The sequence below is a fragment of the Trichechus manatus genome, unplaced genomic scaffold (genome assembly GCF_000243295.1).
Source record: "Trichechus manatus latirostris isolate Lorelei unplaced genomic scaffold, TriManLat1.0 scaffold00195, whole genome shotgun sequence".
Lineage (NCBI taxonomy): Eukaryota > Metazoa > Chordata > Mammalia > Sirenia > Trichechidae > Trichechus > Trichechus manatus.
Genome location: NW_004444131.1, coordinates 3501104 through 3522403, shown reverse-complemented (window position 1 = coordinate 3522403; position 21300 = coordinate 3501104). Strand labels below are relative to the sequence as shown.

Here is a 21300-nt window from a genome sequence, read left to right as displayed (position 1 = left end):
AATTATTCTTTGTCTTTGTCTGGGTTTGGTATCAGACTTATCATCGCAGGATAACTTACAGGGTATAGGCAGTCCTCGGATTACGAGTGTTCAGCTTACATACAATTTATAGTTACGAACCAACCCCCGTAAATAAAATTAAAACTTCGAGATACATGCAGTGGTTCGTAATAACGAACATGCTACTTCTTGACACACATCAAAACATTATTATTACTGTATTATGTTAAAGATGTTTTAGTGTATCTGGAAGTGTTCCTTTAATGTTTTATATGCACAGAAAGGTACACTATATACTATATACTAAGACATACATTTGACTGATGTTAGGTATGAACCGTACCTAACTTCCGAATTATGTACAATTTGATTTAAAGACAGATTTAGGAATGGAACTCGTTCGTAATCCAAGGACTGCCTTTCTTTTGAATAGAAGAGTGTATAAAATTCAGAATGTTTAGTAAAACTCACTACAAAAACCATCTGAGCCTAGTATTCGTAAGATTTTTTTCTTTTTTGTAAGAAGTTTAACTGCTGTGGTGTTTTCAATAGTTATAATACTAGTCAAAGTTGTATTTCTTTTTAAATTCTGAATTACTTTTTCAGAATTGTTGGCAAGTAGTTGTTCACAGTATTCTCTTTTTAAAAAAACAAACAGACAAACTTTAAGTAATTTTAAACTTAGGGAAGAGTTGGAAAGATAGTACAGAATTCCTGTATACCCTTCACCCAGCTTTCCCTAATTTTACCATCGTACAACCCACGGTATATTTATGAACACTGCTACAATACTGTTAAGAGTAGCGGTCCGGCATTTTGTAGAATGTCTCAGTTTTAGTTTGTCTAATGTTATCTCATTATTAGACTGCAATTATGGATTTTTTTGGAGGAAGAATACCACAGAGTGGATGTTCCCTTCTCATCACATCATATCAAGGAGTAGATGATATCAACATGACTTTTTACTGGTGATGTTAACTTTGACCATTTGGTTAATATATTATCTTTTCTTTTTAATCCCCATCTGCAATAGATTTCTATTAATAATTTTGAAAAACATGTAAGAATAAGAAACTATAGTTAAATCGTTCTACCCATATTTTCCTACTTCAAGTAATGAAATTTATTTCTTAAAGAAAAGCAATTGGAGGAAGTAAAATGTGTTTAAAATTGATTGAAAATGACAAGTTTTTCAAATACCAGAGTGACATAATTTGATCCTCAGGGATTTTACACACTTCTGTGATTTGGCTGCCAACTCTTTTTCACTTGATTACAAAATGATTTTGTCCCTATGGTAGAAAATCAAGTTACTAAATGAGAATAATAATATGTGTCTTATATTGTTGTTGATAGCACAAAATAAGATGCTTTATGTAAGTATTCAGCACAGTGACTGGACCATAGTAAGTTTTCAGTAAAATCAGTTATGTCCAAGTGAAAATTTTCCATGATAAATTCCTAAAGCAATCTAATTAGTGTAGGTATTCTTTAAAGCAGGTTCTCACACAAAGCTTGTCAATCAGCCTAACCTTTTGACACTTGCTAATGGATATAATTAATTTATATCAGTTATCTTCATACCTGTGATATGTTTATCAGGTTGAAACTGTCTTTTGGTAGGATTTTTTACCTTTGGAGGTTATGCTATCTTACTTTCACATGACTAGTTTTAAACTCTTGACACAGTATTCATGTGTGTATTCAGAAAAATGATTTTCAACCTGTGTGGTATTTCTTATTCTTTCTTGATTCTTTACATCTTGATTCTTTGCCCCTTACCTCTCTCTTTTTTTTTTTTTTTTTTTTTAAAGCAACCTTTGTGAATCATTGGATCCTAAACTATACAGTGAGGAAGGTTGAATCAGATTATATTTGAGGTCCATTTCAGCTCTAAATTTCTGTTTCAGTATATGGTTTTATATGAGGCCTGATTAGGTTTATTTAAATAAAAAAGCAAATATCACTAATAGGATGACAATAAAGCATGAAATTACATAGAAATCTCTGTGATACGTGACTTGTGAATTGTCTAGCGTATTCTTGTTAGAAAAGGAGTGGAAAGGAAATAGTGAAAAGACTTCAGTGTTAAGACCAGAGATGTGTGATAGACCTGATTTTAGTCCGGTTTAGGTGGGTCACGCTTAGTGCTAAAATTATTTAATGCAGCCTGATATGGTATCTGTCTTAGCTATCTAGTGCTGCTATGACAGATATACCACAAGTAGATGGCTTTAACAAAGAGAAATTTATTCCCTCACAGTCTAGGAGGCTGGGAGTACGAATTCAGGTGCCAATGTCAAGGGAAGGCTTTCTCTCTCTGTTGGCTCTGGGGGAAGGCCCTTATTAGCAATCTTCCCCTGCTGTCGGATCTTCTCAGTGCAGGGACCCCGGGTCCAAAGGACTCACACGCTCCTGGCTCTTTTTGCTTGGTGGCATGAGGTCCCCTTGTCTCTCTGCTGACTTCTCTCTTTTATATTTCAAAAGAGATTGACTCAAAATACAACCTAATCTTGTAGATTTGAGTCCTGCCTCATTAACAACTACCTCTAATCCTGCCTCATTAACATCATAGAGGTAGAATTTACAACACATAGGAAAATCACATTAGATGACAAAATGGTGGATAATCACACAATACTGAGAATCATGGCCTAGCCAAGTTGACACACATTTTTTGGGGGACACAATTCAATCCATAACAGTATCTTTTTATCACAATGGCCAAGAGTTGCTAAAAGAAAAGACACATACCTTTTCTAGTTCTTAAATACAATTAGTACATTGTTTGCACTTAAATATTTAATATTTTTTAGATATTGCTGCTTTAAAACTATATTCTGGTTGATGCTTACATCTGTGTGCCCCTGTGCTTCTTAAGCAGTTGTCCTTTAGCTAAAATGCCTGCTTCCACCACATGTTGGTTATCTAATACCGAGATAGCTCTTTTCCTACAATTTGGTTTAGATAATTCCTACCTCTGTTAACTTTGTAGCTATTATTACTTTTATTATTCTTTATCTTACTAAGTAATGCACTTTCTTTCTTTTTCAGCTATGTAGTCTTAGACTCCTCAATGGATGAATTAATTTGGTTGGTACCGGTAGATTTTCTAATATAACTTTGGTTGTGTGAGAAGGTGTATTTCATGCTGTACTATCACCTGTATCTCTTTCAGAGTGGCTGTATATAACCATATATAGAATTGTGTGATTATTTTCTTACTGTACAAGAAATACATAGATCATAAAGATTCCCCAACCCTCCTAGCCTCCCAGCTAGGAAATCTTCTTTGAAGATTTCAGAGCCATCTCAACCTTTAGAGAGGTAAAGTTATTTATGAGGCCAATGAAAGATTTTTTATGAAATCAAAGTGTTCTACTAAGTGAAAACTCATAAGGCTCATGAATGCTAAAATATTACATAAATCATAAACCAGGGATTTCACGACTTCTAGAGGAAGTTGTAATTAGGTGGAGTGGGATCTCTGCAGGGAAGGTTGCAGATAGAAAAGCAAGGCAGTAATGTACTATACTGTAGTATAATGTAAAGGGGAAAAAAGGAGGAGCTCTTGGTTTAAAGACCATGCAGCTTCTGCTTTTAAGGTACAAACTGGGTCCTGGCTCCTTTTACTTAATTGTATTCTGTAAAGGTGGCTTTTCTTGAGGTATGTAAACAGTATAGGTATTATCCCTTATTTTATGCAATTTGAAAAAAAAATTTTCATGAAGTACTAAATTTAAAAGAGATATCGATTGTAGTATTTTTTGTTTACTTACGAGAATCAGTGGCGTAACTGTTAGCCAGTTTAATTTTTTCATGATATCATCGAGAACTATCCTGAACATGAAATTTAATTGATAATCCAAAAGTAGTGGTCACACCTCCTTCACAGGGAAGAAAAAAAGCAAGTGATGTAGCCATAGGTTGTGAATCTGCATATTTTTCACAGTCCTTACTTCACTAGGAAAGATAAAAGTAACTGTTCATACAATATCTATTACAGTAATATGGTAGAACTGGGATTTTCAAGTAAACGTAAAAAGAATTGCTTAGTTGCACAAGGGTACATTAAAGACACTCACTTTTTTATGTTAAATAGACTCAAAATGACGTCTTTCTGTCAGTAACCTATGCATTTAACTTTCTAGTGTTGAGTGTTCTTTGAACAAAAATAAAAACTAAAAAGAAACTCTTTCATTTTGAATATGGAACAGTCTATAACATACTACTGTGACTGACTTGCATTTCTCGGATATGTCCATATTTTTGTTATTCTGTTTTTTAGTTGTTAAGACAGAGATTTCATTGAGGAAAAAATATACAAATAAAGTCTAATTTTAGTGTCTTTATTCTTTCATATCTCGTAGTTTCTGAGAGATGTGTTTAAAGATTTTCTAGTCTGTTTATAGATTTTTTTTTCCTTATAAATTGCTCCTTTTATATATTTTGAGGCTCTGTTGTTAGTTAAGTGTCAGGTTATTATTTTCATGGTTAATTATTTTTATCATCATATGGTAACTTTCTTTTATCTTGTGCTCTTTTTTCTTATTCTGTCAGATATTAATATTATATCAATTTTCTTTTAGACTTTTTGGGGTTTTGTTTGTGTGTATTATTTAACCTTTTTATTATAAAATAAAATGTAGATACAGAAAGCCTTACAACACAGATGTACAGCCTAGTGAATTGTTAGAAAGTGAGTACCCTTGTTACCACCACCCAGGTTAAGAACTAGAACCTTACCAGTTACCCCAGAAACCCCTGTGTGTGCCCCATTCCTTCTTTCTCCAAAGATAACCACTATCTCGACTTTTAAGGTAATTGCTTTCTTCTCTTTGTTTATGGCTTTATCACCCAAGTGTGCATCCCTAGACACTGTAAGTTAGTCTTGTCCTTTTTTTAAAAACTTTGTGTCTTTTTAATCAGCAGCTCCCCCTTCTATCCCTTGTTTGTAGTTTATTTTTGACAAATCCCAACTGTTTAATCTTTGGACTTTTCGTGGTCTAGATTTTGCTGATTTTATGTGTAAGACACATTTCAGTATGTTCCTCTGCCTCTGGATTTCCTGCAAATTGGCAGTCCAGCAGCCTGCCCAAACTAAGCTTTAATCCTTCTGGCAAGACTATAGATGATACTGTCTTTCACAGTGACTGATTTTCACTTTTGTTTGATGTTGCTGCTGTTGGTACTTGCCCTCCAGTCGGCTCTGACTCATGGCGACCTATGTATAACAGGATGAAACGTTGTTCAGTGTCATGGATTGAATTGTGTCCCCCAGAAATATGTGTCAACTTAGTTAGGCCATGATTCCCAGTATTGTGTGATTGTCCTTTATTTTGTGATTTTGCTATGTGTTATAAATCATAATCTCTGCCTGTGGTTAAAGAGGATCAAGGTGGGATGTAACACCCTTGCTCAGGTCACATCCCTGATCTAGTGTAAAGGGAGTTTTCCTGGGGTGTGGCCTGCACCACCTTTTATCTTACGAGACATAAAAGGAAAGGGAAGCAAGCAGAGAGTTGGGGACTTCATACTACCAAGAAAGCAGTGCCAGTAGCGGAGCGCATCCTTTGGACCCAGGGTTCCTGCGCAGAGAAGCTTCTAGTCCAGGGGAAAATTGATGACAAGGACCTTCCTCCAGAGCCAACAGAGAAAGTTTTCCCCTGGAGCTGAAGCCCTGAATTTGGACTTCTAGCCTACTAGACTGTGGGAAAATAAATTTCTGTTTGTTAAAGCCATCCAGTTGTGGTATTTCTGTTATAGCAGCACTAGATGACTAAGACACCTGGTTCTGTGCCATCTTCGTTGGTATGTTCAAGCCCATCATTGTGGCTATTGTGTCAGTCTGTCGCATTGAGGGTTTCCCTCATTTTTGCTCACCCTCTACTTTACCAACCATGATGTAATTTTTTAGTGATTGCACTTTCCTGGTAATGTGCCCAAAGTAAGTGAGCCAAAGTCTCACTGTCCTCACTTCTGAGGAGCATCCTGGTTGTGTTTCTTCTAAGACTGATTTGTTCATTTTTCTGGAAGTCCGTGGTATATCAGTATTCTTCACCAGCACTATAATTTGAACGCGTTAATTCTTCTTCTGTCTTCCTTTTTCATTGTCCAACTTTTGCATGTGTATGAGGCGATTGAAAACACCGTGGTGTAAGTCAGGTGCACCTTATTCATCTTTGCTTTTAAAAACTTTAAAGAGTGCTCTTGCAGCAGATTTGCCCAGTGCAATATGTTATTTGATTTCTTGACTGCTGCTTCTGTGGACTTTGTTGATCCAAATAGAGTGAAGTCATTGACACTTCAATTTTTTTTTTTTTATGTTAGCAGCCATGTATGCTCCCTACTGGGATTTGTAAAGCTATGACATTCTAATTCTTTCATTTTGTTTTCACTTATTACCTGGAAAGATAGGCTTTTCCTCATCTACTATTTGGTAAAGTTCGTATAAGAAAGGCAAGATAAAAGCTTGTTTTTTTCTTTCACCCAGTTCTCAAGATAATGAGTTGATTCCCTGTTACCCTCTGAAGGTGACCAGTTAGCTTTTTAAAAGATATATCTGATGAACTCATATACTTAAACATATTTGATGAGTTTCTAGTCATTGTAAGTCTTACTTTATTAAAGCTTAAATTGCTTTAATTGCTAGTTGGTGCCAGAGTCTTTTTGACTCAACCCTACTCATATTTGATAGCTTTCCTGCCATCTGGTATGTCAGGATGTTCCAAACTTACCTTGTGCAGTTTGTTTCCCAGACCTGGTATCAACTACTCAGTGAAAAACCTAGTTCTAAAAGCAAATAATACACAAATGCATCCCTGAAAAACTTTTAGTATTTCTAGTCTTTTCCTCAATCTCATTTGTCTCCACAGAGGTAATCCCTGTTGTCATTTAGTTAACTGTCTTTCCAAACCTTTTCCTATCAGTTTTCATGTCTACATACAGAAATAGGTTTTCTTATTTTTAGTATATAACTTTTTTCTTTTTTTAAAAAACAAATGATATTTATTATGCTAATTTAATTCTTTTTCTTTATTCAGTGGTGTATCTTGGCAATTTTTCTATGTTAGTACGTAAAGATCTACCTAATTCTTTTGAAATTGCTACGTAATAATTGGTATGGTTCTGCTTCATTTTGTTAAACTCTTCTAGTGGTGGACATTGGGTTGTTTCCAGTTTTTCTATTAGTACAGCTTTGCTATAGAAACCATCTGATATGTGTCTGTTATACACATATGTAGATGTTTGTTCATGGTCATAGAGCGTGTGCATTTAGAGTTTTGCCCGTTTGCCTTATGAAGTGCCTGTACTTTAATAAGCAGCGTGTGAAAATACCTATTTCTTTACACACTGACCAATAATTGATAATATCAGACTAAGAATTTTGCGCATCTGAGGGTGAAAAGTGTCCCTGATTTCCCACAGCCTTTCTGTGGTGGAAATGGGGAAGCCTGGGAGGTACTATCAGGCGAGGTGCTGCAGTAGTCCTGAGTGTAAAGGTTTCTTGTTCCTCCTGGGGCACCTCCTCCACTCAGGCACCATGTTTACAGGTCCAGCAGGGACACAGTGCTGTTGCTTGTTGCGTGGCTTCCGAGACCTCGGTATCGTTTATGGTGGATCTCCCCGATGCCCTGATTTTGTCACCCTTTGTGCACCCTCCAGCTTTCAGTATATGCTGCTTCCCATCTGTCTTCCTCCACTCTCTTCCCCTGCCTTTATGGTAGCAGTTCTTGCCATGTGCAGTTTTGTCTGTAGTTTTATTTTTCTACTCTACCCTGTCTTGTTTCCATCTTTATTCAGTCTCTGCAAGTCCAAGGCTGTGACAACAACGGAGTATTAAAAAGTATTCTTTCTGTTATTTTTCAGAGTAGGAGCAGGAGGCTATGTTTAGTGTGCTGGAACCCTATTCTTATTTCACACATGAGGTAAATGAAGAGTACACCAAGAGATTTCCCGAATTCACATATCAGTATCAGGACTTTGGAGAATTCCCCAGCCTAGCTTTTAATGACCATTGCAGACCTGGTCTGTTACCTGAGTTAAGTGTGTGATTAGTTGGCTTTAAAATCCTTGATTTTAAAATCACAGTTAGTGCTTTTTTGATCTCTTAGCTTTATTCACCTCTCTAATTTGTTGGAAATATTTCCATTTGGTGCCTATCAGTATTTAAAATACTAGCTAATGTTTATTGATTATTTACTCATATACTTGGCACTGTGCTAAGTGCTTTTGTAGATTATGCTTAATGTTTATCACTCCCCCATGAAAGAGGTACTGTTTTTATCCCCACTTCACAGAAGAGGAAATCTCTTAAGTACTGAGAGGTTAAGTGACTGCCCAAGTGACATACTAATGCAGCCAGAACTCAAGTCCAGGCAGCATGACTACAAAGTCCTGGTTTAAACTGCTGGGCTGAACTAAACCTGTTAATCCCTGTCATTCCAGCTGAGTGGTTTCATTCCCTTGGTAATTTTACTATGATTGTGTGGGCATTTTCCACACAGTTTCTGTTAAGACTAAATAATCAGCCATATTTCTAAATACTCTTCAAATTCCTTTCTCAAGGCTCACCTCTTGAGACCACTATTCTTAGATGAGACCATAGTTTATTCAGTGTTTTCATAAATTACTTACCATTATTATATAGTTTACTTTCATTATCTATAGACCGAATAGAAATACAGCATATATGTAATGATTTTGCATAATACTTTTTTATACATTTATAAGAATACATGGTGATCTTAAAGATTGTGTAATTATGCCTAACACGTTCTGAATTCAGATGCTGGTATTCTTATGTTGTTGTTGGTGCCATTGAGTTAGTTCCATCCGACTCATAGTGACTCTGTGTACAATGAAACACTGCCTGGTCCTGCGCACCATCCTCATAATTGTTGTTATGCTTGAGCCCGTTGTTGCAGCCACTGTGTCAGTCTATCTTGTGGAGGGTCTTCCTCTTCAGCTGACCCTCTACTTTCCCAAGCGTGATGTCCTTCTCCAGGGACTGGCCCCACCTGATAACATGTCCAAAGTATGTGAGACAAAGTCTCGCCATCCTTGCTTCTAATGAGCGTTCTGGCTGTACTTCTTCCAAGATAGATTTTTTTATTCTTCTGGCAGTCCATAGTATATTCAGTATTCTTCGCCAGCACCATAATTCAAAGGCAGCAATTGTTTGGTCTTCCTTATTCATTGTCCAGCATTTGCATGCATTTGAGGAGATTGAAGACACCATGGCTTGGGTCTGGTGCACCTTAGTCCTTAATGTGACATCTTTGCTTTTTAACACAGCAGATTTTTTTGCAGCATATTTGCTCAGTGCAAATGATTTCCTAACTGCTGCTTCCATGGGCATTGTTTGGGGATGCAAGTAAAATGAAATCCTTGAGAACTTCAATATTTTCTCTGTTTATCATGATATGGCTTATTGATCCAGTCGTGAGGATATTTGTTTCTTTATGTTGAGGTGTAATCCATACTGAAGGCTGTGGTCTTTGATCTTCATTAGTAAGTACTTCAAGTCCTCTTCACTTTCAGCAAGCAAGGTTGTGTCACCTGCATAATGCAGGTTGTTAATGAGTCTTCCTCCAATCCTGATGCCGCATTCTTCTTCATGTTGTTATAGGGAGGACAGTTTAGTTATTAAGCACTAGGAGATATCAGTGTTTTTCTAGGCAATGCTTTACTTGATTCCAATTTGTAGAGGTCTTTTGAGATCGTAGACAAATGGTGAGAGTCCTAAGAATGGCAGGAGTAGAAGTTTTCCTGGCACTGAGTAAGGAAAATAGAATTTGTTCATAAAAAGAATTTTAGGTAACCTGGTTTTCCAAATATTCAGATAGTTCTCATTCTTGATTGGTTTTCATTTGGTCTGGATAAAGTTTAAAGGAAAAAGATAAGTAGTCGGTTCCAAATAGATAGGTTAGATCATTCTTTCACCAGATTGAACTTATGCTTAAGAAAGAACCAGTGGAAGGTGAGCAGAGGAAAGGAGCTCACTGCGTGTGACCTTATGTGAACTCATTTTTCTTATTAGTAATGTTAAGGGGTAGACTTTGTATTTAAGACTCTGACTGACAAAATTACTGTAGCGATACTAATTCATGTACAAAATATCCAGTTAATTAAAGGAAAAATGAAAGAGGATTAGAGGGATGCAGAGGCAGGGAGGGACACTAATTCATAAAGATAATTGCCTCAATGCTTTTCTTAAACTTAAATGTTTAGAGCATATTTATATCCCAGTATAAATAACAAGAAGCTTTCACTAGGGCATGTTGATAGCATATTTTTTGTGACTCTCTTTATAAAGATAATTAATTTAAAAAATTTTAAAGTATAATGGAAGATTACCAATAGCAAGGTCAACCTTTGACCTCATAATGGTTTGATATGAGCATTAGTAGTGGAGTCAGAAATTCCCAACGTAGGGCCAGACTGTTTTACTGTGGCTTTCAGTAAATTTTTTTTTTTTTTCAATTTCACTTTCCTATTTCTATAACTTAGAAAAGCTAATATTTACGTGCATTTCTTATTTGATTGTTCAGACTGGTGTCTCAGTAGTGCCATTGAGTGGGAACTTATCAAATGTCACATGGATTATTGAGGTGATTTTAAAGCCCATTGTAATTATAACCAAACCAAAAAAAAAAAACAACCTTTTCCATCAAGTCGATTCCAACTGATAGCAACCCTATAGGACAGAGTAGAACTGCCCCATAGGGTTTCCAAGGAGTGGCTGGTGGATTGGAACTGCCAACCTTTTGGTTAGCAGCTGAGCTCTTAACCTCTGCATCACCAGGGCTCCTGTAATTGTAAAGGGATATAGAAATATTAAAACCTTTATCTCACTAAATTTCCAAATGTGCTTCAATGGAAAACAGCTCAGCTCCTCCAGGAGGTCTCTTAGAAGAGCAGTAGCTACTAGTGATGCATTATATAGGGTGATACATTATAGTATATCACAATGAGTGATACATTATATATCACAATAAGTAATACATCACAATGAGTGATGCATTATATGGAATGTACCTTTGAGGAATGTATACCATCGAATTACTATAGACATTCCTGTAATGCCTCAAATACTGACATTCTCAGAACCAAACCCTCTAATAGAGTTTGTGACACCAGCCTTTAAGTCTTGACACTTGATGAGCTCATATCTACTTCACTAAAATTAAAGAAGTTTCATTCCAGTATTGACGTATTTTTAATTTTACAATTAAAATTTTTCTTTAATTGAAATGACATCCTATGTAGATAGTAACTACCATAAATATTGTTGTGATACGAAAAAAATTATTTTAAGCATCATGCATGCATTGACTTTTCAAATGCTTTATAATTTGATTAGATCAGTGGAATTAGCAGCCATGTTTTGACATACTTTGGTATATTTCAGTAGATGTTTCTATTGTTAAAATATTTTATGTTATACCTTGTTTTAGTGATCGTGGTGGAGAAGACCCGAACCAGAAAGTAATCCATGGGGTTATTAACTCCTTTGTTCATGTTGAACAGTATAAGAAAAAATTCCCCTTAAAGGTAAAGATAAACATGATGTTTAAAACATTTAAAACATAAATAATCAGACCTTTAATTTCTTAAATTTACTTGCAGTTTTTTTTAAATGTAATTTTAATTGATTTATTTAGTTTTATCAGGAAATCTTTGAGTCTCCCTTTCTGACTGAAACAGGAGAGTATTACAAACAAGAAGCTTCAAATTTATTACAGGAATCAAACTGCTCACAGTATATGGAAAAGGTAAGAAATAAGACATACTACGTTAAATATACCTATTATATATGAGGCATGGTTTTACTTGACATTAACTTTCCTAGCTAATATATTTTTTTTTTTGGTGGATAATGTTCTATTTATCATCACTCTGAGTTATATAGTTAATGTGCAACACCTATTGATGTCATTGCTCTTGCTAGAGCATTTTCCTTGATGAAAAGTGCTATTCCAATTTTCATCATGGTTGATGCTTTTTGATAAATCCTGATTGCTAGGGGTTTGCTTGTCTCTAATTAATATTATTATTTATTTGCAAAATTATAAACTGGATTTTGTACTTAGTATGTGTTTAGGGAATAGGATAAGTGCAAAAGCTAGGTATTTGGATTTTTTCTTTTTTGGAAAAATAAGGGGAGATGTAATAATTCTGCATACTTGGATAGGTCATTCTTTGTCTTTTAAGTTCTTGGAAGGCTAAGAGAAACCTCCACAAAAATTTTTAATTAATTATTAAAGCAACACTTATTGATTATATTATATTTAAAATTTCATATATATTTTATTAGTTGTAAAATATAGTCATATTATAAATTCAGTCATCGTACAAGATATGTGAGAATTTTTAACCAGGTATTTTCACCTGCAGTGTTGGATTGCAAGCATTTTAGTACTGAATGATTTTTGTTAGTTTAACCAAGAAAGATAAAATGATATAAATGGAATAGCTGTAAAACATAGGTCAATCAGTATTTACTGATAGCACCATTATATATTTGACAAAACCATGGTCTAGAATCAGGAGTTGTTTAATTCTATTACTGTTTTTGCCACTAATTATCTCTGGGACCTTGAACAAGTCTTCTAGGCCTTTTTTCCTCCATCTATTCAGTGCAGGTTATACTAAACAAGTAGTTCTTAGTTCTTAGCCCTTTTGCATCTTAGACTCTTCTGTAAGGCTCTAGAAGTAGTCTTAAAGTGCAGACAGAGTGATTCATGTACACCTTGTTATATCTGGCTTTAAGAAGGCCTGGTGGCACAGTGGTTAAAGTGCTGGACTGCTAACCGAAAGGTCAGTAGTTGGAACCCACCAGCCACTCCACAGGAAAAAAGACCTGGTGATCTGTTCCTGTAAAATTACAGTCTAGGAATCCCTATGGGACAGTTGTACCCTGTCACATAGGGTCGCTATGAGTCAAAATTGATGGCACACAACAATAATAACATACCTGGCTTTAAAATAGAGGCCATTGGAATTAAATTATGTTTGGAAAATAGTGTTTATATAAGTAGATCAATTCAGGAAATAATGGTGAACCTTAATAGCTCTGGCAGAGCCCTGGTGGTTCAGTGGTTAAAAGCTCAGCTGCTAACCAAAAGGTCGGCAGTTTGAATCCACCAACAGCTTCTTGGAAACCCTGTGGGGCAAATGTTCTATTCTGTCCTATAGGGTCATTATGAGTTGGAATCGGCTCGACGGCAATGAGTTAATAGCTTCAAGTGCTAAAATCCTAGGATTTCATCTCTATACATTTAATTAGTTACTGATTAGTGTAGCCTTCCTCTTTCTTTCTGTAGTTTTTCCCTCTGGCTGCTGGTGGTTTTATAGCTATTTGTAGCCCTGCACTGGGGCACCCCAACCTTGTCTGTCCCCAAGTTAGCATTTTTCCCCCCATCTTCCCTCACCTCCCTCAAGCCCATACTGTAATTCTTGTTGCATTTAGTTAATCTAGCAAGCTGATTAAAGCCACTTATAGAATGGTATAAATGATTAATTGGCTTAATCCTTTTAAGTGCTATTTTTATTTTAAAAGAAAAACTTGTTGACCAAATTGACTCTTAGTTGATGAAACATGGTGAACACCTTTTTAATCTAGGCACCTTCTTGCACGCTCTTGGTTTCTGTGACTTTTCCCTGCACTCCTGCCTCCAGAGAGTAGCCGACTCTCTCGTCTTGAGCCTCCTTTTCATCCAAAGGTTTTTGAGAAGTACACAAGCATGATGTATTATTTCCCCTTCCTTTATATGTTCCTTCTCTTGATGCCCAGGCAGACACAGCAGTACTCTCAAAGCCTCAAATATACATAGTTCCCTGGGACCAGTTAAGTTCACAAACTCTAGTTACATAGCTTTATGTTACAGTGTTTTCTTAGTCTACTTACACTTGTATGTACATGTGCTGTGCTAGCATAATTTTCATTGCAGTTTTGTTTTGATGTTGAAATTAGTTAATTCTCTGTTCTTAATAGCTAGTTCTGGTTAATGTTAATCAGTGTATTGTTTGTAGCTCAGTGCTTTTTATATAGGTTAAGCTTTAGTAAAGGTCTGCTTGATTCAGTTGATGTAAATTATTCTTTAGTTTGATATTTAAATATTCATATACAGGTAGTCCCCGACTTACAACGGGGTTTCGTTCTGATGACTCCGACATAAGTCGGTTCTGATGTAAGTCAAATACTTCCTTTTTTTTTTTTTTTTTTTTTTTAGTTTTTATTGTTATTGCCGTAGTTTGCTTTATGGCATTGTTTTGAACAGTAAATCATAACGTTCAATGTCTGTGAGTGAACATCTGAGAATGATAACATCACCAAATTATGTGATGCAACATTGTATGTAGTATATATTACTAATGATAAGATGTGCAAAAAGAAAAAAAGATGGTCACAAGTGCAGTTTGTTGTAACTCGAATACGTTGTAAGTCAAGGACTACCTGTAGTGGCCACCTGTTTGAGTTTTTAATAATGTGTACCTACTTTTCCTATTGCATACTGGGTTGTTTACATAATAGAATGATTGGGGTCTGTAAATGAAGACAAAATGCAGACCATTTAACTTTAGTTCTTATACAGAAGATTGTGGTGACATGTAGGTGATAGCTAGTAGCTTAAATAAACATTTTAAAGGATTGATGGAATGTGGGTTTAAATTGGCTATATAACCCTTCTTTATTACCGTTATTGTGTTTAATTGAGCCATTACAATATGACTACCTAATTTACTTACTGATATTACAAGTTTTTCATCATAGTAAAACCTAGTAGTTCATAAATCAAAGATTATATTTCTGTAGGTTCTAGGTAGATTAAAAGATGAAGAAATTCGATGTCGAAAATACTTACATCCAAGTTCATATACTAAAGTGATTCATGAATGTCAGCAACGAATGGTGGCAGACCACTTACAGTTCTTACATGCAGAGTGTCATAATATCATCCGACAAGAGAAAAAAAATGGTAAGTGATACTAGACATAAATGTGAATAAAAATTAACTTACAAACCCATCTTTTAGATTAGCTCCCAGCCACCTTAGATTCAAAACATATTTTAGTAATGGTCTTTAAAATCTTCAATATACGTTTTGCAGATTATTAATAGTTTATTTTGAATAGCTGTTTTAGAAAGGTATATTTTTAAAGTCAAAAGAAAAACTGGGAAAATGTGTACATTTTTATATCAGAAGAGCTAATTTTCTTAATACATTAAGAATTCTTAATAGTAGGAAAAAGGGCAAAAGATAAGAAAAGGAAGTATGAACAGATTTTAAATATATGAAGAGATACTCAGTCTCACTCATAATAGGAGAAATACAAAATAAAATTACGATAATATACCAGCCATGAATAGTGAAAAACGTGGAATTTGTTAGAAAAAGAGAAAATGACATTAAGTATTATCAAATAGAGGATAAATGTGACAAGAGATGTGCCAGACCTACACAGAAGACTATACGCTATTAAAAACAACATTGGTTTATAGATCCTGGACAATCTAATGAAAACTCAAGAATTTTCTTTCTTCCTTTATTTTAAATTGTGAAAGTTACAGTCTTGCCGTAAGACTAGCCAAGACAATCTTGTTGAATATGATTGGAAGATATACTTTATAGAATAGCAAGACTTATCATAAACCACAATAATGAAGACAGTGAGACACTGGTGTATGCATAGACAACTAGACCAATGGAATAAAATAGAGCGCTTAGAAACAACCTATCTATATATAGACACTTGATGTAAGTCCATGGGGGCACTGCAGAGCAGTGAGTGAAAGATAGTCTTTTTAACACAGTGCTGAGTCAATTGGATATCCATTTGGAAAGAATAAAATTAGATCTGTACCTCAAACACCATACGCAAAATTGATTCATGGTGAGTTTTTTATCTAAATGTAAAGGGTAAAACAATAACACTGTTCTAGAAGATAATAGAGGAGAGTATCTTCATGACCTTGGGGTAGGGAAAGATATTCTAAATAGAACATGAAAAGCACTGCCCACAAAGAAAAGATTGATCAAGTGAATTACATTAAAGTTAATAGCTTTGGATCATCAAAAGACCAAAAAGAGAGTGAAAAGACAGTTGTAGGGTAGGATATTGGCAACAATGGAAAAAGATTTATATCCAAAATGCAAAATGGTCAAGAAACTTGAACAGGCACTACAGAATAGATGATATCAAAATGGCTAATAAACACATAAAAAGGTACTCAATCTCATTAAAATAGGAAACACAAATCAAAACCACATTAACATATCAATATCTACTCAGTATTTTAATATAAAATTAATATGACTGAAAATGCTAAGTGTTGACAAGTACGTAGACTAGTGGAAAGTTGTTTTACACTGAGGTGGGAGTTAAATTGATGCAACAACCTTGAAAAACTATTTACTACTGAAGCATGTATATACATGTCTTGTTGTTGTTAGGCGCCATCGAGTCGGTTCCAACTCATAGGGATCTTGTGTACAACAAAACGCAACACTGCCCAGTCCTGCGCCATCCTCACAATTGTTGTTATACTTGAGTCCGTTGTTGCAGCCACTGTGCCAGTCCATTTTGTCTTGGGTCTTTCTCTGTTTTGCTGACCCTCTACCAAGCATGTTGTCCTTCTCCAGGGACTGGTCCCTTCTGATAACATGTCCAAAGTATGTGAGACAAAGTCTTGCCATCCTTGCTTCTAAGGAGCATCCTGGCTGTATTTCTTCCAGGACAGACTTGTTTGTTCTTCTGGCAGTCCATGGTATATTCAGTATTCTTCATCAACACCATAATTCAAAGGTATCATTTCTTCTTTGGTCTTCCTTATTCATTGTCCAGCTTTCGCATGCATATGAGGCGATTGAAAATACCACAGCTTGGGGCATGCACACCTCAGTCCTCAAAGTTACGTCTTTGCTTTTCAACACTTTAAAGAGGTCTTTTGCAGCAGATTTGCCCAATGCGGTATGTCGTGTGATTTCTTGACTGCTGCTTCCATGGGCGTTTATTGTGGATCCAAGTAAAATAAAATCCTTGACAACTTGAGTATTTTCTCTGTTTATCACGGTATTGCTTATTGGTCTAGTTGTGAGGATTTTTGTTTTCTTTATATTTAGGTGTAATCCATACTGAAAGCTGTAGTGTTTGACCTTCATCAGTAAGTGCTTCAAGTCCTCTTCATTTTCAGTAAGCAAGATTGTGTCATCTGCATAACGCAGTTTGTTAATAAGTCTTCCTCTAATCCCGATGCCATGTTCTTGTTCATATAGTCCAGCTTTTTGGATTATTTGCTTAGCATACAGACTGAATACGTATGGTGAAAGGATACCACTCAGATGCACACCTTTCCTGACTTTAAACCACGCAATATCCTCTTGTTCTGTTTGAATGACTGCGTCTTGGTCTATGTACGTGTTCCTCATGAGCACAATTAAGTGTTCTGGAATTCCCATTCTTCATAATGTTATCCATAATATGTTATGATCCATACAGTTGAATGCCTTTGCATAGTCAAAAAACCACAGGTAAACATCTTTCTGATGTTCTCTGCTTTCAGCCAAGATCTATCTGACATCAGCAGTGATATCCCTCATTCCACATCCTCTTCTGAATCTGCTTGAACCCCTGGCCATTCCCTGTCGATGTACTGCTGCAACTGCTTTTGAATGTACTGCTGCAACCACTACAGCAAAATTTTACTTGTGTGTGATATTAATGATCTTGTTTGATAGCAATATACTTTGGAAAAATATATTTTCAAAGTATATTTTAAGGTCAAAAGAAAAACTGGGAAAATGTGCACATTTTTATATCACAAGAGCTAGTTTTCTTAGTACCTTAAGAGTTCTTAATAGTAGGAAAAAGGGCAAAAGATATGAAAAGGAAATCCAAACAGTTTTTAAATATATGAAGAAAGATGCTCAATCTCGCTCATAATGATATGACCTAGCAATTTCACCCCTAGGTATATAACCTGCTGCCCAAAATGCATGCACATATGCAAAAAAAAGATACGTGCAAGAATATTCATAGTAGCATGTACTAGCCCCAAACTGGAAACAACCCAAATGTCCAATAATGTAGAACGGAAATGGAAATGAACAAATTATAGCTACATACAATATATGGAGTATAAGGAAGAATGCGGCATCAGGATTGGAGGAAGACTCATTAACAACCTGCAATATGCAGATGACACAACCTAGCTTGATGGAAGTGAAGAGGACTTGAAGCACTTATAGATGAAGATCAGAGACTACAGCCTTCAGTATGGTTTACACCTCAATATAAAGAAAATGAAAATCCTCACAACTGGATCAATAAGCAACATTATGATAAACAGAGAAAAGAGTGTCAAGGATTTTGTTCTACTTGGATCCATAATCAATGTCTGTGGAAGCAGCAGTCGGTAAATCAAACGACGCATTTCATTGGGTAAATCTGCTGCAAAAGACCTCTCTAAAGTGTTGAGAAGCAAAGATGTCACTTTGAGGACTAAGGTGTGCCAGACCCAAGCCATGGTATTTTCAGTCGCCTCATATGCATGCGAAAGCTGGACAGCAAATACAAGGAGACTGAAGAAGAATTGATGCCTTTGAATTATGGTGTGGACGAAGAATATTGAATATACTATGGACTGCCAGAAGAATGAACAAATCTGTCTTGGAACAAGTACAGCAAGGATGTTCCTTAAAAGCAAGGATGGCAAGACTTCGTCTCACATACTTTCTACGTGTTATCAGAACGGACCAGTCCCTGGAGAAGAACATCATGTTTGGTAAAGTAGAGGGTCAGCGAAAAAGAGGAAGACCCTCAACGAGATGGATTGACACATTGGCTGCAACAGTGGGCTCAAACGTAGCAAGGGTTGTGAGGATGGCACAGGACCGGGCAGTGTTTCGTTCTGTTTTACAAAAGGTCTCTATGAGTTGTAACCAATTCGATGGCACCTAACAACGTGGATGAACATTATAAACATGTTGAACAAAAGAAACCAGTCATGAAAGAATACATATTGTATGATTCCATTTACATAGAGTTCAAAAACTTGTAAAACTAATCTGTGGTTTAGTAGTCATGATAGTGGTTACCTTTGCAGAGGAGCAAGAGGAGTACATAGTGATTGGGAGGAGGCATGAAGGGGACTTCTAGGGTGTAGGTAATGTTCTATTTCGTACTCTGGGTGGTGATTACATGGGTGTGTTGTTATGTGTTCACTTGTGATAATTCATTGAGATACACACTTATGATTTCCACACTTTTTGTATGTGTGTTATATGTCAGTAAAGTTGAAAATGAAGACCCCTACACTGAGACATGGTTTTCACCTCTCAGTGGCAAAGGTGAAAAAGTTTGATAGCATGTTGTTGGCAAGGGAGCTCCTGGGTATTGGGAGTGCTGTTTAGAAGGATCTATTACAAGATTAAACTTTGACACAGCAGTTCCACTTCTAGGGATTTATGATACAGATATCCTTGCCAGCATACAAATTATTAATTGAACATTGTTTGTAATACCAAGAGATTGGAAACAAATTTCCATTGACTGTTAAGTAATTGTAATATATCTATAACGGAGTACTACGCGGTTGTAAAATCCGAGCAAATTCTTTATGTAGTGATATAGAAAGGTCTCAAATTAAAATGTTAAGTGCTCTACAACTGCAAATAATACATAAAATAGTATACTATTTGTGTAAAAAGGGGCAAAAGGAAGAATCTGTGTATTTGCTTGAATGGGCGTACCACATCTTTGGAAAGATACTAAACCACAACAACATTGCTTTCCTGTGTGGAGTGGGACTAGGTGACTGGGAGACAAGGGTGTGGGTGCACTTTATATACTGTTTTGTACTTCTGCATGTTGAAGCACATGTTACCTAATAAAGTAAATTAAAAATATTTTTTGAAATGTTTGTGAAGTTAATAATCAATTTTTCCCCCTCAGACATGGCAAATATGTATGTCTTACTTCGTGCTGTGTCCACTGGTTTACCTCATATGATTCAGGAGCTGCAAAATCATATCCATGATGAGGGCCTCAGAGCAACCAGTAATCTTACTCAGGAAAATGTGAGTTATATAAGGAACTGGAAATTTTTTCTCTTGATCAGATTTATTATGGAGTTTTTCTTTGGACTTCACAGTTTTATAAGATGAAAGAAAAAAATTGCATAGTTTTACTATACCAACAGATCAGTCATCTTTATTAAAATCATTTTAAACCTAGAGTTTGTTGGACTCATCTTGCAATTATCAAATTATTAGAAAATCATTGGATGAGATGAACTTCTTAGCCATATTGATGTGTTCACTTAGCAATTGTTAACTAACTTCTCACAGAAAAATATGTTGACTGTTTATAAATAACTAAGTTTCTTCATAGCTGGCATTAATACTTAATTAGTTGTTGATGTGGTAGTGTTAGTGGTAATACAGACAATTTGAAACTTTTTCTTTGCATATTCTCTGAATTTGATTGTCCAGGAAGCAAATTTAGATTAAAACAATCTTCCCTATGTATATTTGTTTGCTATCTAAAACAGTGACCTTCATATTCCTAATACCCATCTTTCTTAAGAGTAGCCTACCAGGCAAATGACTGTTTACAGCAAGGTGAGGTGCCTTTCCTATCAAAGTGTGTTCCTATCATTACAATCTTGTTGAACTGCCTTTTTTGTTATTACTGGTGATGGCTGAGGAATAAGATATGACATGAAATATTACTTCTGTATCTTTCTAAAGAAGAATATTTGCTCTTCATCTTAATATAGTAATGTATGCATAGATACCATTGCTCAGACGCCTTAATTAGGAGCTGATAACCTTAGTTGTAGATTTGTTTTTCTGGCAAATAATTTATTGTATGGTCTTCTTAGTTTTTATGTCCTGCCACAATGAATGCATAAATTTTCCATTTTGTAGAACTATTAGTTTGTATTGTTTATTAGGTTTATTAATTTATACCATTGGGTTTGTAGATTCAGGGTGTTGAGTGACACTGGGCATAGAGGTATAGAGTTTGGTGTCAAGGGCTGGGAGATGGAAATACGAGAAAGAGAAAACAATAATGCATTTGTGAGAGACTCAGATGATTTTAGTTGACTTAGTTAATTAGGTACGGTCTTCTTCATAGTTATCTTCATTAAGAGGGAAAACTTACTTTTGCAGTACTAGGTATTTCCTGCTTCTGAGCTGTGAGGGGTTGATTGTTCCCACCCAGCTCCAGGGGCCTGTATTCCCACAGATACTGACTCTTTAGCCTTCCTGTCTCTTTCAGCCATCAGTG

The 21300-nt window shown here is 35.7% G+C and overlaps 1 protein-coding gene across 4 annotated transcripts in view; it reads left to right on the top strand.

Annotated features, from left to right (window-relative positions):
* CUL2 (cullin 2) overlaps positions 1–21300 on the top strand; it is an 89466-nt gene that overhangs the window by 44491 nt on the left and 23675 nt on the right. For 3 of the 4 annotated variants that reach the window (XM_023741949.1, XM_023741948.1, XM_023741947.1), the window contains exons 7-10: positions 11460–11556; positions 11667–11777; positions 14822–14984; positions 19960–20084. In XM_023741949.1, coding sequence (XP_023597717.1) covers positions 11460–11556; positions 11667–11777; positions 14822–14984; positions 19960–20084 — 496 coding nt within the window. Of the gene's footprint in view, positions 1–9332; positions 10614–11459; positions 11557–11666; positions 11778–14821; positions 14985–19959; positions 20085–21300 lie in introns of those variants that run through there. The other variant, XM_023741950.1, reaches the window with a different exon arrangement.